Source organism: Antrostomus carolinensis, unplaced genomic scaffold, assembly GCF_000700745.2.
Source record: "Antrostomus carolinensis isolate BGI_N321 unplaced genomic scaffold, ASM70074v2 scaffold36238, whole genome shotgun sequence".
In the NCBI taxonomy this organism is placed as follows: Eukaryota; Metazoa; Chordata; class Aves; order Caprimulgiformes; family Caprimulgidae; genus Antrostomus; species Antrostomus carolinensis.
The window spans coordinates 27,812-46,263 of NW_010335670.1; the positions used below are offsets into that span (position 1 = coordinate 27,812).

At 40.3% G+C, this 18,452-nt stretch overlaps 1 protein-coding gene across 1 annotated transcript in view; it reads left to right on the forward strand.

Annotated features, from left to right (window-relative positions):
• Positions 1-18,452, forward strand: part of LOC104530135 (mineralocorticoid receptor) — a 95,757-nt gene that overhangs the window by 25,553 nt on the left and 51,752 nt on the right. Inside the window, exon 2 of the mRNA XM_010174637.1 lies at positions 10,291-10,407. Within this exon, the coding sequence (XP_010172939.1) occupies positions 10,395-10,407 (13 nt within the window). The 5' untranslated portion in view covers positions 10,291-10,394. The remainder of the gene's footprint in view (positions 1-10,290; positions 10,408-18,452) is intronic.

Below are 18,452 nucleotides of genomic sequence, written 5' to 3' on the forward strand. Positions count from 1 at the left end.
TACTTTGTGAAGCAAACTGCCTATAGAATTAATGCTGTATACCTTGATTTTTCTGCCTGTCCTATGAGAATAGTAGTTCTCTCTTAGTTTGTCTATGATTACTACAGAGACAGTTTGATACATGCCTGAATGTATCAGTAGGAGAGTGGGGCAGACTAAGCAGTCTGAAATAGCAAATAGAGTGTAACAGCCTTCAGTCCCACATTCTTACAAATAAGAATATTTTCATGGAGGTGAATATTTTCAGTATTCAACTGAAGAAGCATGGCTTAGGGAGCCATACAGTCAGCTAGAAAACCTTACATTACCAATTAGTCCTCCAAATTCCAGAATACACCCACCCCCAAACCCTCTCAAACATTCCCTTAAATGAACTTGATATTTCACACAAACCTTGATTTACACTGTCTACTTCCTGAAATCCCGTTGTAACCGTGAGCTACTTGTAGAGCAGGATACTACATCACGTATGTAAATATAGCAGTGCGCTTCACCAGTTTTATCAGTCAAAATGGAAGGGCATTTCACTTGCAGTTTAAGATTTTTGTATTATGCCTATTTAAAAAGTCTTTCCAGTCGTTCTAGACCACTTCTTGTACACTGAAATTTTCCACTAAAGTGCATTGAAATTTGTAGTATGTCAAGAATGCCTTATCAGATTTTTAGCATGGGAAAGCAGAAGTAGGCATCATGCATGCAACATGATCTCTTATAAATCTATCATATGTACTACTCTGCAGATAACAGCATCTAGAGACTTCAAAATTAGTCTTCATTTAAAATTTAAACCTAAATGAAAATTTGGAAACTTGCTGTGAAAGAAAATGCTGTGAAATATTAGATGTGTGATTTTGTTAAAACAGCATCCTCTAAAGCTCTAATTTTCACTCTTTGTATTACTGTATCCATTACAATCTAAAATCAAAAGCAAATGAACTGAAAACCAATTTTGAAACAGAAACAAAATGATTTAGCTTGATAACAAAGTTATTTTGGTGTTTGTAGAAATTTTTCCTTGGTTTTCCTCCTAAACAGAGTTCCAGTTCTGTATGATTTCACTCAATAGTAAATGCGTTGTGAAGATCAGATACTTTCCCTGTTCCTTTTCTGTTCTGTCTAATAGCATTCAACACTTCTTTGACCACATGAAAAGGGAACTACTGCATAGTCAGTTGTGTGGCCATGTCTAGAGTTCCAACATGCTGAACCAAAAGCTTTCTTAGCTCCTCTGGATTTCAGGAGGCCTCAGCTGTCCTCTGTCACCAACTGTTGATGTGGCTGGTGGGTACGAACTCTGCCTCTTTTGTGGAGATGACAGTGGGAGCCTTGGGGATGGTTTCAGTACCAGGCTGGGGCATGTCTTGTGTTGATGGCTGGGTCCCTCTGGATAATGGGATGGCTGGAGCACCAGGCACAGGCTTGCAGAGGCTTTCAAAATTCTGCAGAATGTTTTAATCATGGCAGAAGAAAATGTGCCCATGTCCCTCAAATATGTGATATTTATGTATATTTTCTTGCTCACTTGTCTCACTGTTGTTAACAGGTTTCGTCCCTGCTGGATGGTTTCTCCTGCAGAAAATAGTAGCCTCTTTTGGGCCACATCCCGTGTTCCCTTGCCAAATTTCCTCTCTCTCCTTTAGCCCTCTCATCGGTGCCCTTTCAGTCTGCTTAAAATAGTGAGTGAGAACCATTTTATAACTTCTCATCTCCTTTGCCAGGATCACCAGACCATACCAATTGTTTTGTTAGCCTGGTCTCAGCCCAGGATGAAAGCAGGTTTCCTGGGAAGCTGAAGGAGCAGGAGACGCTCTCCATGTTGAAGTGGGCAGAACGTTGGAGTCTGTGCTCTTAGATGTGCATAGGGAGTGCGTAACAGTATGGCAGTTTGAAAACTTTCACATTTAAAGTATCAGGGGACACAGAACTCCCCTGCTTCACTTCCAGAAAATAGGGGAATCGGCTTTATAGGTGTAGTCACCGTTGCAGGAAACACTGGTAGTTCATCTGTGCTTTCAACCTTTGGCTTTCTGGAGGAAATAAGTGTGGCAGTTAATGTGCAGAGCATTAAGTCATTGTTCATGGTGTGATCACCACCTAAGGACAACCTGCAGCTCTTTCTCCAGGATACTGAGTAAGCATCGGTAGTGTATTTCAGATTAGACAGAGGAAGAAGATGGGGTGATCACAGGCCAATGTGCTGGATGTGAGAATGTTTTCATCAACACTGTTTAATTATAACATGATGTAATTAAATAGCAGTTAAATACAAGGTTTAAAGCACAGAGAAAATTCAAAAAAATACTGTGTTGCAGAAGTTCATAGACTATCCTTGCTATTTGAGCACCAACTGATGTGCCTGTGCTTTTAAAAGAGCCTTAGCTGGGTTTTGTAGACCCTGCAGAAAACAATGATGTTGAGACTATGTTGTTTTCCATCTCTCAGGCAATTTTAGTGCACTTTGCTTGGGTCTATGAAATGAGCTGTGTAGCCATACCTTTGACTGCAGTGTAAGTGTGCCCTATGAAATCTCCAATTACTGGCTGAACGGGGAAAATAATACATTTAGAAGGTAAATGAGAAGTCTGAAGAAAGAGCTGTGGAGCAAGAGAGAGGTAGAAAACTAAAGATGAAAATAAGTAAAGGAGAAAGAAAATAAATTTTATTGAAGGAAAGAAAAAGGAGGGGGGAGTAGAAAGTAATGAGACTTGTGAAAATATCGTAAAATTAGTAGTTAAATTAATCCAATAATATAAAAGGGTAAAGAAACTGAAAGCTGTCTTGGGATCTAAAATTAGCAGAGGGTAGTGGAGAATAAGTAGTAAGCAGGAAATATCCCAGATGTGGTGAATATTTTGTGAAAAATCAAAACAAAATTTAATTAAGTCTAATTTATCATAAAAGAGAAAAAGCTCCAAATTGCTTCAGAGAAGGATTTAGACTATATCTATGCTATAATGTAATCATGTTAATAATAGATCGATACTGTTGTCTTGAGCAATTGGCAGATACAGCCTTTGTCTGCAGCTGAAGAGCGTATCGTCTGGGAATGAGAGGGTCAGATGAGTAAAACGGTGGAGTAATAAGGGAGATGGACCCTGAAGTCAGACTGAATTTTGGGAAGGCCTGAGATTCAGTATCTAAAATACAAATCCTGAGCGTTCGCTATTTGAAATGAAGGGGCGATATTCATATCTAAGTTACGTACCTTGTCTGTGGCATTTATAGGCTTATTCTGCATTACATATCAATCTCAGCGTGCGGAATCGAGTTTATTAGTTTACCGTGGTTAGACTGGACTGGTTTAAACAGAGCTGAGGAAGTTAATGATCAAATGTCTCAGGTGGGTCTAGCAATAAGTAACTAGTTACGGAGAGAGGGACTTACTGTGGCTGCAGCCTTTGGAGCTGCAGCGCGGGTCCTGCCGTTGCATGCGGCCGGCCGGCTGGGAGGGACTGCCCTAATCTGTTTCCCAGGTTGTTCGAACCAGTTCAAGAGCAGTAAAACAAGGTTATGTAATTGACATGTGATGTAGCCTAAAATAGTGACTGCAAACATAGACTGCTGTTGCTGGGCAGTTGTCAACTGCTAAAAAAAAAAAAAAAAGAAAGCCCTCAACTGTGTAATAAATGGACCTTCTAAATGAAAACGCTGTTCTGATTTCCATTGAATAGCAGGCATTTTCCCCTTTTTTTTAATTGCAAGAAATAGAGGCTCTGTGACAACTGAAATTTGAAAAGAGATTCATCACTGTACTTATCATGCTGATTTATTTGAGAATACCTACCTACTGCAGATGGTGAAATAAAAACCTCAGGTATATGCAGTTTGTTTCTTCATAGTGTGGTACAACTTCTGTCAAACAGAAAATCCTTTTCTGTATGTGGGAAACCATTGTGACAGGTCTTAGCAGTAACTTTATTTTTATACTGGCCCTTAAAAGGCAGAAATTGTTTATTTAATAAAAATAAAAAAAATAATTAAAAGATCTTGTATGGATTACAGAGATAACATCCATTTCACAAAATCTGTGCAGGTTTCAGAGCTGAATGAAAGGAACAAATCACATAGCTCAGTGAGCACAAACGAGAAGTTAGAATGTGCAGATTATGTCATTTCTTGCTGTAGGAGGCAAAGCTCTTCGTTAGGGCTATACCAGAAAGCCAAAAAACCTCGTGTGAAGTTCTGTTTGCTGACTAGATATTCTTGAGGTGAGGGGCCTCCCTTAGAGATTCCTGATGATTTTCTGCAGCATTTTTTCTTTGTCTTTCCTTCAGCAGGGAAGGTCTGTAGCCCAGGTCAAAAGGGTTGCAGGGGTTGGGCCCTTTCACTCTGATGGGCTGGTGGGTAAAGGGAAAGGACAGAGTTAAGCAGTAAAAAACATTTATGGAATTGAGGGAAATTTAGTGTAGAATTACAGCCATTCAACCCAGATTTTTTTCTACCCCTCATTCACTAGTGTTACCAGGACTAACTTGAGTAAAATGAGTGGTTATGCTGGTAAACAGTGATAGGAGCAGCAGGAGGATCTTCAGAGGAGTTGCCTGCACTAAGGATGCTCAGGTAACAGTGTGTAACACCTATATATGCCTGCTCAAGCAGGTGCCGATAGGTCCTCCAAGCCATAAGGCTTTTACACTTATCATGGTTATCATGGAAATAATCTTCCCACTTGGGAAATGCCAAGAAATCTAAGCCCTTATTCCAGCCCAGAAGCTGCAAAGGGGATCCTAGCTCTGATGCGTAGAGCTGCACGGCAGGGCTGGAGGTGGCTTCCAGCTGCTCTCTCCTCAAACCCTGGAAGAAGGCTTGGCTGTTATGGCAGCCTGCAGGGAGAAGACAACTTTGCCTGCAATTTTATGAGTCAAAGTATTAATTGTCGTTGTGGAGGAAGAAGGAAGGTTTGGGCATTTTACATGCATTTTGATGTGCTTCAGTGAGATGCTATTTTAAAAGTTGAGTTTTTTCAAATTACTTCTGCTTTGTTAGGTCCTTAGCTGCCTCTCCTGTTTTCTCACTTTCCTGTCCTTTAGCGAGGCCGCCTCAATCACGTCTTTGTCTTGGGACACAAAGCATGCTCTGGTTTCAGACATCATACCTGGAATGACTTTTGGACTTTTCCCTTACTTTTCCCAGGGGATGTTGTGGTGTGTGTGTAGCTCTAGCAGAGGAAAAATAAGAGTTGGCTGCCTAGGTTAAAGCGGGAAAGAACGTGTGGAAGGCAGCGGTGCCGCAAGAGAAGAGCTGGGCGTTAGTGGCACACAAGCGAGTGTGAGCCAACAACTTGACGCCAGTGCCAAAAGTCAGATCCTGGTCCAGGATTGCGTTAGCAGGGCTGTTGTGTGCAAGATGCAGGAAGTAACCATTTTATTGGGTTAGTGATGGTCAAACTTGGCAAGAAAAATGCACTGTTTTGGGCATGCACTCTGTTTTATGAAAGAAGCTGGAGGAGAATAAGAGGAATGACGACAGATTTAGGAAGCATGACCTATAAGGAAAGATTGAGAGAACTGGATTTGTTCAGTCTAGCAAAGAGATGGGGATCATAAATCTTTTGATAAGCATGAGATGGTTCTAAGAAGGTGGTGATCTATGACCCTGTGTATCTTAGGGGGAGTGCTAACATCTCTTTCAGTTGCAAAATACTCCTGTTTGGGTTAAATGCAAAGGGAAAAAACAGCCTCAAGGCTAACTAGTCACTAGCCTAATCACATGGCTTGTAGAGAAGTTACAGAATACCTTTCCTCAGAAGGTTTTAAGACAAATTTAGAGAAAGACAAAAAAAAAAAACCTGCCTGAACTGTCAAGCTACTCTTACCATGCTTCCATGAGTAGGCTTGAATTAAACAGTCTTTGGATCGTCTTCCAGCACTACGCTTATTTTTTTTTCCCTTACAAAATTTAACATTTGATCATAGTAGTTGCTATTTTAACAAGAGAGCAGAAATGTGGAAGACATTAATGATTTGCATTAACTAACTGACTTAGACTTCAAAAAACTGGAGAAAAAAATAATTTTACCAGGAAGATAAAACATAGAATATTTCAGAAATTTCTGTAATTTTCTAATTTTGCCTTAGACAGTAACAGAAATATTACTGACAAGACATATCTATACCCCATTCCTATTGCAGTCTTACGTGTCTGGAAGTATCGCAGCCCCTTGAAGAATGCTGCAGCACTCTGCACGCATACATGAGCTCATCTTAGCAAGTCAGTTTTTGGGACCAGTGGCTCAATCATTGTCCTGGAGTTTCAAAATGGGGAAAGACACAACTTCGGCTACAGCCTCATTTTGCAAGTAATTCGTAGGCCAAATAAGAACAGCTTTTTTTTTTCCCCTCCCCTCCTTTACTGCTGAATTTTGCTTGTTGAAGAAAATGTAGTAAGAGGGAAGACTGAATTTCATGAATACTTCCTTTTTGTTTACTTTTTTAAGCTTATAAAAGCAGGGAATTAAAGAGTCTTTGCAGGTGAGAGAGTTGGAAACATTAAAGTATTTTTGTGGGTACATATGGATGTATCATTCTGTGGTATGTAGTGACACAATAACCTGGAAAGTGCAAACTCAAATACTTCTCTAGCTGTACTGTGAAAAGGACAGATCTCCATTTCTTCTTAGTGTGTAACTGTCTAGTACCTATTAATTATTTATTTTGAACAGGAAATCTTCCTGGCATCTTTTGTAACTCAGTATTTTAGACAGAATAGGAATTAGCTCATATAAGTGCACTTAATGGTAGTATATGTAAAAATTACTTTCATCTTAATGCATTTAGCACATGGGGAGATGAGAATTCAATATCTACTCTGTCACTTTCCAGCCCACTTGTGAGTGATTAAAATTGATAAAAAGAACAACTGGGTTAAGCTAAACACAAACTACACAAGCAGATCGATATGTGTCTTGAAAGAGTTGGAGATGTAGCACAAGAAGAACATTAGCCTTTTTGCAGGGTGATCTCCATCACCTCATTGAGATCCTGAAGAGCCCTGGAGGTCTTGGGAGCTGCATCCATTTCAGATGTGTAAGTTTTTGTTTTGATTCTGAAGCTGAGGGGCATGAGTGAGGCTCATGCTACACAAATGAAGATACTGATTCATAATGAGTGTCTTTGCTTTGCTAATTCATTTTGCAAAATTGGTTTTATTTGAAACAATACCATATTTGATTGCATGGAAATGTGAAGCCATTTTTTTATCAGAGGTGATAAACTTTTTAACTGAAAAACTATTCATTGTTAGTTCATAGCTGTAGTCTACATGGAGGGTTTATCTGAATGCTGATCCATTCTGTTTTCTAAGGGTTTTCAAGTTATTTCCATTGATGTAAGCTTTAAGATGTTTGTGGTTATATATATATATATATATAGACAAGAAGACATTTGCTTTTTGGAAAGACTTTTGCCTTGCTTGCTAGAAAGACTACTTACGTTAGTATTCAGAGATGTGTGATTCAAAAATTGATGAACCTTTACTAAGTTATGTTTTCTGAAGTTATTTGGTCTAAAGCAGATAGAGCAGAAAGTAATACTTGCAGGCTACCCTAAACCATTTGACTTATGGAAGTATCCTGCTATTGTAGGAATATTTCTGATGACGTCACAGTGTGACGGTGATTGAATCGAATTACCATTTCCACCATATTTAAGAATTTGACCCAAGTAATTATTCTGGAGTTCATAAATGAACTCTCTTTATTAAACCCATCAGCTTTTGAAAGCAGTAGTGAAAAATGTTGACTTAACAGGTGTACAATTTTGTAGAGCAAACTGCCTTCAGGGTAATTCTGCAATGGGGTTCATTCTGCAGCATTAGAGCTGACTTGTCATATTAATAGCCCACACCCGCCTGTGGAAGCCTAAAAATGGTATTGCAGCACTCTGTGGTGTACAAAGGACATTGTATGAGCACTGAGCAATCGTACTTGCATTCCCAGCAGAAAATAACCATTTTTCCCCCTCTCCTCACAAAAAGATAGTATACCAGTATATGTAAGGGCATATAAATGATCTGTATACCGTATATCATTATTTGAAACACTTCTGTTTTCTACTTTAATTTTACTTTCCTGCTGTCTGCGTTATATTTCTTTAGGAGATGTGCTCAAGTCAGTGCAGAGTACAAATGTAAATCGGAATTAAGCTGACTTTTCTCTTAGGTATCTGGTTTTTGTATAGATCACATCATAAAGTAAACATTGTGTGATAAGCGGGTTTTCATTTTGTGATTAGCTGAGAATTTTATCTTTTTATAGTTTAGCAGGCCTACTTAAAGACCAGCTGATAGATACTGGTGCTGTCTCTGTATTGTACAACTTGATTTTATGCCTGACTTAACTTCACGAGCTCATATTCATGAATTATTTTGCCTGAGTTTTCTTGTTTGTCATCTATGTCACAGTGCTAGGTAAGGTCCCTTAATAAAAACCCTTATTTGCCCATCTGCTTGTTTTTTAAACATCTAAAGCATTATCTAAATGATGATACTGTTGTGATATTGCAGTAACACTTTGCTTATACAAATAAAGTCGGTTCTCTTTGTGTGAGATGCTCAGTGAAGAGATGCAAGAAACAGCCCAAACTTCAGTTTGCTGTTTAAATAGATAACATTGGGAAAGGGCGAAGGGAAGTCAGATAGAGATAGAAAATTACTTATCTGAAGTTTTAAGGCAAATTTCTGAAAAAGCCCAAAACAGAAGCCAGATCTCCTGTGTTCCATGAATATTCTCTTTGTCTTTCCCCAAGAAAGCATGTATGTATTGTAGAAAATATTTTGGCAAACATATTTTATACCTCTTGTCCTACAGCAGCTCTGTCCCCTTATTGAGGCTGCATCTTTCCCCCCGCTCCCCGCACATTTCAGTGCAGCTCTGCTTCTGGGCCCTTCCCGGGCTTCCCCTTCTCACCCATGGCTGGTGCTCGCTTCGGTCATTGGTGTCAACTCTAAGATTATTTGTATAACTCTTGGGTTTCTCCACGTCTTGCCTGCTTTGTTCGTGGCCTGCTTAGGAGTCTCTCTGCTTAGTTGCTGGTTAGTGTTATTGCATTTTTAATCTGATTTTTTTTTTTTCCTCTACCTTGCATTTCAGACATCTTTGTTATTAACTTGTGTTTGGTTTATGAAGTAAGGAGTTTCTTACCTTGTGGCTAAAATGCCTGTCCCTGAGACTCAGTAGTTCTTACGGCGCCTGCTACGTAAGCCTGCAGCACACTTGTATTTTTCACTGAACTGTTTTCTTGAACCTCACATGCTGGCAAATCCTGCAGTACGTGCCTTACAGTCTGTTGTACTTCTGTGTGCTGTGTCCTCTCCTTTCATCCTTCCTCTGGAAACTCTCTGCATTGCTTTTTGTCATGTCTGCTGCAAATCATTTGTTCTGGCCACCCCGATCTCCTGTGTGCCACCTCCGGATTGAGGCACCTAAAATAATCTTCTCCTCCCGCTTCTTCTGTCACACTGCACCAGCCCCTCCTGGCTTCCTTTATTCTTCCACATCCAATTCAAGCACCTTACTTTGAAAAGTTTACGTGGTAGTGCCCTTGTCTGATACACTGCATCCGTTTCCTGTCTGTGTTCCTCCCACGAAGCAAAATGCCTTGTGAGTCTCCAAGTTGTTAAATGCCAGCCTATTTCCCTGGTTGCCATGTATTTCCCTTCTGCTAAATGTTGTGTGTTAAACACCTGCTGTCTCCTCAGGAGTGCTTCTGTGGAGCTTTACAGAACTGAAATAATACGATTGTGATTTAGGCCTGTTTTGGTAAATCCTTCAGAAACCTTCTGCTCTATAGAAGGTAACTGATTAAATCAGAAGTAAAGCAAGCACTCGCTGAACTGGTTGAAGAGAGTGGAATATATTGGGAAAGTTAACCTCTACTTTGCATTTCTGCTTTAGATTGTGAACTTCTTCAGCATGAGAATGGCCCCCGGTTTTGTACTAAAACTAAGAGTTGTCAGACTGTTCTGTAATCTGGCACGTATAAGAAGATTTGAAAAACGTCAAACCAGTCTTTTGGTTTTTGCAAAAAGAAAAATTTCAGTCCTGCTTAGAAAAAAGTGATGAAATCTTTCTTGTGAGTGACACACCAAAGCTCTTTCCCGAATTAAACAGAAGAGATGCTCATAGTAAGGTCCAGGACAAGTCACCAAGATTATTGGGAAGGCTAAGAAATGGAGTTGGGAATGTCTGCATTAATAAGAAACTCAAAATGACTGCAGAAACAACAGAGAACAACAAATTGGGATTATGTAAATACATCCTCTAATAATGCGTTTTGGTTTTGGTTCATTCAGGGCAGCACAATTACCTGTGTGCGGGAAGGAATGACTGCATAATTGATAAGATTCGGAGGAAGAACTGCCCAGCCTGTCGGTTACAGAAATGTCTGCAAGCTGGAATGAATTTAGGAGGTAAGCAGAATATTAATAGTTTGGTCTCTTAATTTGATTAGGCAAAAACATTTGAAATGTGCAGCCTTTTTATAGTTCTGGCAGCTGTATAATCTCAAAAGTTTAAGGTGGAATTATCCTGAAGAAGGGCTTAATAGCTAATAAATTCCATTGTCATTCTAAATCAGGTTTTGGAGATAAGTATTTTATGGCTCAGAAAAAAGATAAGTGGGTGTTTTATGATGACAGTAATTTTAGTGGAATCTCATATAGCTAAAAGTGTTAAGGTTTCAAGTATTGCATGCTTTTTTTTTGCTTTTTTTTTTTTTTGATGTGAGCATTCTCTTGAATACTGGAAAATATTTTACACGATCATGAAAGCAAATTCACACATAGTGAAACCTCTCAACGTTTTTTGTTGCTTATTCAACATTTATATTGATTTATTTATGTGTCTGATTGGATATGCAGTAATTTTGATGATGTTACTCACTGTTCATATAGCAAGAACAAAAAGGCAAAACTTTTTCTAATAATTATCAAAAGTTTTTTGAAAACAGTATGATGGCAAAACTTACAATAGTTATTTTCTGTCATGTTAATTCATCAATTGCAATGTCTACACAGTTCTGTCTGTGCTTCAGTGGGCATCTTGTTTCAAGTCATCACCAGAGCAAATTGTATTACAGATTGTTTTTTCCCCACCACTCTTGGGTTTATTATGTTGTCTGTGAACAACAGGGGGTTGGATACTGCTGCAGGTCCTTTCCATGATGCACAGTGACCCTTTCCCTTAGAGTCTCTTCACTGTTCCAGAACATCATAACACAGTCACATGAATTCCTCCAAATAATTTCCTATCTTGTAATTTGCTCTTTATCCTCCTGGACCTGTTCTCCTAGAAGCTTAGTTTAGTTCTACAGGCGGATTTAGCTGCTTGTCTTTTGTAGGTTATATGCAAAATCCAGGTTCCTGCCTGCTGCCTCCTGTCTTCTACCTCCCAGACTTCTTTTTCTGTCTTGTCTCCTGGCAGAAATACTCAAGCAAGCCACTTCTTACTTTTTTTTGGGAGAGTAGCCCTGTTAAGACCTCTCAAACTCTTTTCCCAATTTTGAGATGCTGTATTGCTCCCTAGTCCCCTTGTTTCTGCTTCCCAAAGGAAAACAGGGCCAGATTGTGGCATGCTGGGAGCTGACGGCTTTCTCTTTATTTTGATCTGCGCTGCTGAATTTAGCAAGGAAAGCAGAACGGTGCCTTTGTTTGATAAAACAGAAGCTCCATGGCAGTAGCTCCTTCTTCCCCCCGCCAAAAAAGGCACTGAAAATGTGTGTAGAGCAGGAAGCCGAACTCCCTGGAGCACTGGAAATTTTGCTGCAGCCCATGAGCAGCTGGTGCAGGGCATCCTCTGTTGCTGAGTCCTGCAAACCCACCTTCCTGGGCAGGCATCTGTGCTGTGCGCTCTAGCAAAATGCAGGGCTGCCATCTGACTTGATAACCTTTTGAAACAGCAACACGTGATGCTTTGTCTGCAATGTCATGAGTTCATCCCTGCGATTTCCTGGTGTGTTTCAAAGGATGTGTTCACACAGTGTTGTCTGCAAAAAAACCAAGGGAGGGGTTAAACTTTGCTTGAGGGGGTTGCTTTTATAGATATAGCTATAGCTATAGATATAGACATAGATATAGATATTGACTGGAATGCTGTAAATGAGGAATACATTGAAAAATCTTCCCTTGTGTTGGAGCTTGGTAGTCTGCTGGAAATTGTGATTAGTGATCTGCATTTAATGACCTAGAAGGCCAAGTTTGCCTCTGCTGTGCAGCTGGCATGCAGTTGAGCTTTGTGGTTTAACTCTCTGGCTGATTTTCTTCATATAGAGAAACTAAGGGAAATTCTCATTCTGATTTGATCCCTTTATGCCACATAAAGGAGCTAAAATGGCATAAAAAGGTCCTTCTATCACTGTCATTGCTCTTTACAACTACCTGAAAGGAGGATGTAGAGAGGTGGGGGTCGGTTCTGTTCAACCAAGTAACAAGTGACAGGACGAGAGGAAATGGCCTCAGGTTGTGCTGGGGAAGTTTACATTGGATATGAGGAAGAATTTCTTTACTGAAGGGGTTCTCAGGCATTGGAACAGGCTGCCCAGGGCAGTGGTGGTGTCCCCATCCCTGAAGGTATCCAAGAGCTGTGTAGTCGTGGTGCTTAGGGACGTGGTTTAGTCGAGGACTTAGTGTGAGGTTAATGATTGGACTCTATTCCAATCTAGGCAATTCTGTGAACGAGATAGTGGGGGAATGTCTCTGGATGTCAGTGCCTTCTGCGTGGTCCGGGAGAGAAAAGCCAGGTTGGAGGCAGAGGGGAGGACTGCTGAAAAGAGGAAGTGTCCGCAGCCCAGATACAGTGCTACTTTAGAGGGCTGCCAAATTACACTAAAGGACTTCTCAGCCTTTGACCCAGCCAAGTTCTGACAGGAAACCTGGTAGCTTAAGGCCATTGGCTGCTTAAGCCATCCTTCTTCCCTGCTGGTGAGCTTTGCATTGGGTGTCTACAGAGGAGCAACACATCATCTCAGACTCTATTTTGGGAATTTCTGTGTGCTGTAGCTGGAGGTTTCTGATATGGTAGAGATCATCATGAAAATGGAGGTGGAAATGGCAAGAAGAGATATTAATGCATATTTGAAAACACTGATTTTATCTTCTTATAAATTTCCAAGGTTTGATGTTAAATAACATTATTTTGATAAAGAACTTGAGTAGACTTGAGTATATTCGTATTATTATGAAGCTACATTGAAGCATATAGTTTCATGTGGTCAGCCTAGTTTTGCCAAGAATATACATTGCTCCAATAAAAATTATTTTACTTGTGTCTAATTTGAGTTTATAGGCAAAATGTGCAAGTATTTTGTGAGGCAGTGTGCCCAGGAAGGAGCTGGAGGAAGATGAATTTATAAATGCAATGTAGTTTAAATCCTGTTTGCAGCATAGTACCCTCTGTAGCTGAGTCACACTGCTCAGTGTTGTGCTCTTTGCTCATTTAAACTCTCACCCTCCAAATGGAAGCAAAGGTAAACACAAAAAACAAACTGTATCAGTGATGCCTGTGTGTTTGGTTCATCAGAAACAGAGTACGATGAGATGCAAAAGAGTCATAAGCATCGCTCAGAGCTGAAATGTGTGCAAGTCGATGAAGCCATGGTTTGTTTTCTACTTGTACACAGTTTTTATGTTTTATCCCTTCATTTAGGAAAAAAAAAAGTCCACCAAAAAACAAGCAACCTCCAGTTGATCTAGAAGCATTGTTACCTTAGGGAAGGTCCTGTCTTCCATGGGCTGGGAAACAACTAGACTCTCCTTTGCAGCTCTGCCCATCTACAGATGGGAGTGAAAGACTTCAGACTGCCAGCCAGCTCCTCCCAGTTACTGGAACAGGGGGGTTATAAAGCAAATTTTGTAGTTGGAAAGCTTGTGATTGTCTTCCTACTGTTACTGAAGATACTAATCTCTGTAGTGGAAAACTGGAAATCGGAAAGAGAGTTTCCATTTTTCCTGCAGCACATTTTTGCACAATCTCTGATTTATCTGCTGCTTTTTATTTTTTATTATTTCCTTGTTGGGCTGTTTTTAGTTTTGGTTTGGGGTTTTTGGAGGTTTGGGATTTTGTTTTGTTTTGGTTACATTCTCAATATTTTTAAAATGTTCTTTCTTTTGTTCATTGTGTCAATGCATTACAGGTTTGTTTTGATGGCTTATCTTCTACTTCTCAGCGTGCTAACATTTTTTTCTTCTAAAAAAATAATATTTTGATGCGTGGCAACATGCCATGTTTTAAGCACCTTTTAAAAAATATGTGTGATTCAGTGATGCAAAATACACCTTTTCATGAATGCTCAACCAAATCAATTTGGCAGTTTCATTGCTTGCCTCCTCCTTTTGTTTGTTGAAAAATTGGAGCATTTTCCAAGCTCTTATATCCTGTAATAATCTTTAGAAAATTATTCAAGTCAGCAAATAATTTACCTAATTATGTTCTTTTCTCAATTTTTGTTTTGATTTCATAAGAAGCATCTGCAACCTGTAATTTCTGCAAAGCTGAAGTTGCCAAATATCATGTTAATTTATCTTCCTCATTTCTAGAAAGTATGTGTGTATGCTGCAGACAGACATATCCCTTCAGCAAGTAGGACTCCAAAACTTTTTTGGGATTCATAGTTTGTTTGTTGGTTTGGTTTTTGTTTGTGGTGTTTGTTGTTTTTAAAAAAAAAAAACTCCAGTGCCATATGCTAGACTTAATTATTGGAAGAGATTCAGAGTGAGCAACTGCACTATGAAGGTATGCTGGCCCATTTTTGGTTTATGCTCTTTTCAAGATTCTGTAATTAATTTTCAGTTAATTATGGACCAGAATGACTTCATGAATTGTGAAGTTTCTTCCAGCATACGCTGTGATCAGATTTGTCAAGTCTCTCACTTCCACACGAGACATTTTCATTTGACTCCCACCTCATGCTGCTGTTCCTTCATCGTGTCTGTCCCCACGGCAGCACTGGGGAGGGTCACGGTGAGACCCTCCCAGTCCCACACTGGTGCTCAGCATCCAGCAAGGCAGCTGGTGGGTTGCAGCAGCACCTGGGATGCTGCATTGCAACCAGGGTGGCACAGAGCCTCCTGGTTTCATTCCAAAGCCTGGAGAAGGAAAGTGTTTTATATGATGTGACTTGAGAGCACCTTGTCCCTAGTCCATGTCCCTCTGATGTGACCTAGTCACCAGGCATCCCTCCCTCTCCTACTGCGTGATCAGAGAAGATCCCACTTCTGCCGTGTCATGTGCCATGTGTGCTTAGGGGACAAAAAGGTGTCAGGAGGTCGGTACCATGTAGGACTTCAGTCCTTTCCTGCCTCAACCGTCATAGGAAACGCTGCTGAGGCTTACCGGTGCTGGGTCTCCCACAACAGTGAGCAGCAGGTTGCTGAAGTACCCTTTGGATATTGAAGGGAAATAAAAGAGATTTCACCTCGCAAATTAACATAGTTCATCGCTCTGCAGGGACTGGCTGGGAAATTTGAGTCTTGGGTTTGCATACATTTACATAAGTAAGACACTTCACGCACAAGATGCGGTGTGTGATTTGTAGTCTTCACTTGCAGATATCCTTATTTTTTTTACATTAAAATATTTCAATAATCTGAAAAATAGATTACGGGAGACTCAGTAATAAGATACAGTACTTCACCTTTCTGCCCAGCTTTCCATTTTCTGTTTAATAACTCATATGAGTAGGGATTTGAAACTGCAGTATTATTTTCAGTTACTGCAGCTTATGTGGTTTACATTATCACTGTTCCTATCTTTTTGACAAAAAGCAAGCAATAGGGAGAAAAGGAAGAGGAAAAAAACCACAAGTATTAGAAAACTGAAAACTAAGAAAAACTTGAATACAGCAAAGATGTATCCTCTCAGTTTTCTTTAAAAATTTCTAACAACTTTCTTCTAACCAAGGTTTCATACATTTGAAAGGAAAAAAATTGCTTGTTTCTTCCCTGTATGTAAGAAACAAGCAATTTTGGGTACATGTATGGTTAACTTTTATTTTTCATTTAAACTTTAACTGCAAAGTATTTTGAAATGCCCATTAACTTTAACTGCATTTCTATTTGCATTTATTATGTAGCATTTTCTTCTGAGGGAGTCTAGTCAGTTTGTTGGGTTTTTTTTTTAACTTGAACATTCAGCTGGGTGTGTGTCAGTTCTTCCAACCAAAATACAGCCATATATTAAAGTTATTTGTGAGTTTGTGAAGCAAAACTTCGTATTGTCAATTTTTCTCGCATTTTAGCTGGCCAGCTTAGTTATGATACTTACCAATGTCTATGTTATCATTAGTATTGTTTCAAAGAACATTGGTATTCTAGGTGAGGCAATTTCAGAAAACATTTGTGTTAGAAATCCATGAAGTTATGTGATTTTGTTATACTCTGTGCTTTCTCTTAGCAGATAAGCAAAGCACTGATTTACCTGCTTTTATTTGCATGTACAGTGGATTGAGCCCAAACGAGTAGTGTAACCTTAAGATGTAGCCTGCAACCATGCTGCCTTGTGCTGTGATTTTGTTAGGTCTGCCAAATTGTCTTGTGAGTGTACTCATAAGAGGGATCAGCAGGGAAATTTATGTTGCTGCATGAAGTCCATGTTGGTGACTCTTCAGAAGAGGACATCCTTCCGCCTGAGTAAGGGTCAGTTGTTTTTAAGGTGCTGCTACTTTTGCACCACCACTCCACACCTCGTGAATATATATTTAAAAAAAAAAAAAAAAGTTGTCAGTCCAGCTGTTTTGGATCTTGTAAGAACCAATTTGTTCAGCAGTGAATTTTTCCTACTTCTGTGTCTGTCTTCCTCCATGTTACAAGACACTGCTCTTGCTCTGCTCTCAATGTGACCCTCTAACTTCAACCTGAACCATCCTCAAGACTATTGTAGATAACTGTTAACTATCAGAACAGTCACTTGCCGCAACTGTTGAGAAACTATTTGGGAATTATGATTAAAAACACAGAATTTTGAAGAGGGCTGGTAATGTCAGAGTAATCTCTTAGGCATCAATTAAAAAGTTACATTGAAAGCATGTCCTCGTCCTTTGTGTTTTGCTGATGATTTTATTTCATATATGAAGGCAGCTCAAGAAGACGCATTGCAGTAGTCCGAAAGCACACAGCTCGCATCCATCAGTCCTTGATCAAACTCCTGATCAGGTTCATGTTCTCATTCCTCCTTTGTTTTTTCAAGTTTTGCTGGTTTCAGCTCTGCCTTCTGATGAGCACCCAGCTGCCAGCAATGTTTGTCTTTCCTCCAGGAACAGCCTTTCAGGCTTTTGGCACAGGTCTGCTGAGCTGCAGACTTCCCTGTTTTATCTGCTGGACCCTCCATCATACCATTCATGGCATGACAGCCTTGGTTGCCAGCCTCGCAAAGGAGCTGCAGCTTTTTTGGGCTCTTGCTGGGAGTACATGTCCCAGCCTGCCTGGTGTCAGGTGGTGGCACTGTGCATGCAGGCTCTGTGGGGTTTTGTCTGATTTCAGCAGTGTATAGCTGTGCTGGCCCAGAGATTGCTCTTTCCTGAGCAGTTCATATTCTATACGTGGTGTCTTGCTTTGATTTAAAACAGAAGATGGAGAGGGGCGATCACAGCTTTCAGAGAGGAAGGTTTAGGTCCTCCCAAAAGAGGTGCAAAAAAGTCTCCCACTGTTGTGCTGTTGTTAGGTGACAGGACAAGCACAGCAGTGGCTCTTGTTTGGATGCCTTATGCCAACCATTTGCTGGCTGGCTTGCATGGATCCCCTGTGCAGTGCCCATGAGCTTTTAAGCTTTTCTGTCTGTTGTTAGGGCTCCAGCTTTCACCTCTAGGATGCTCCCAGGGTAGATGATGTTTGTGGCCTCTTGACTCCGTAGGACCAAGGCTGACCCCTCTTTTTCCCCTGTGTGCTGGTACACTACTTCTCATCTTGTCGGGCATGTAAATTTAACAACCTGTTTTCCTGAGGATCCTGAAATGAATTGCTGTTTATCTTTGTTGCTCATACAGATGCATAAAAGCAAGCAAGCCTGTGACACCTCTTTTCATTGCTTTGTCTCATCATGCTGTAGCAGACCAGAGTGCTTCAGCATTCCTGAAATTCGTTACACACAGATCTTGGTGATGTTTTTTTTTTTTCCTGAATCGCCAAATACCATACTTCCTTCTGCAGTGCTCTAAATCCATGTCCTTTTTACTCTTCCCCACAGTAAAAGTGTAATCCTTGCTATGAAAGCATGCCTGCGTCTCCTATTCCTCTTTCCAGAGCTGCTGGTTATTGCCAGAGCCATTCTGAGACCTCCCCTTGCGGTTTGTGGTGGTGCGTTTCCATTACTCAGTTCCTCATCGCTGGGGGAAGCTGTAGGAGCAGGAGGAACTTGTCCTTTTAGCTTCTGCCAAGCCATTGCTTCAGAGAGTTTCCACCTGAGTAAGAGGGCGTGAAGATTTAACTTGCCATGACTGACACAACCTTGGTCAACCTTGGTGGGC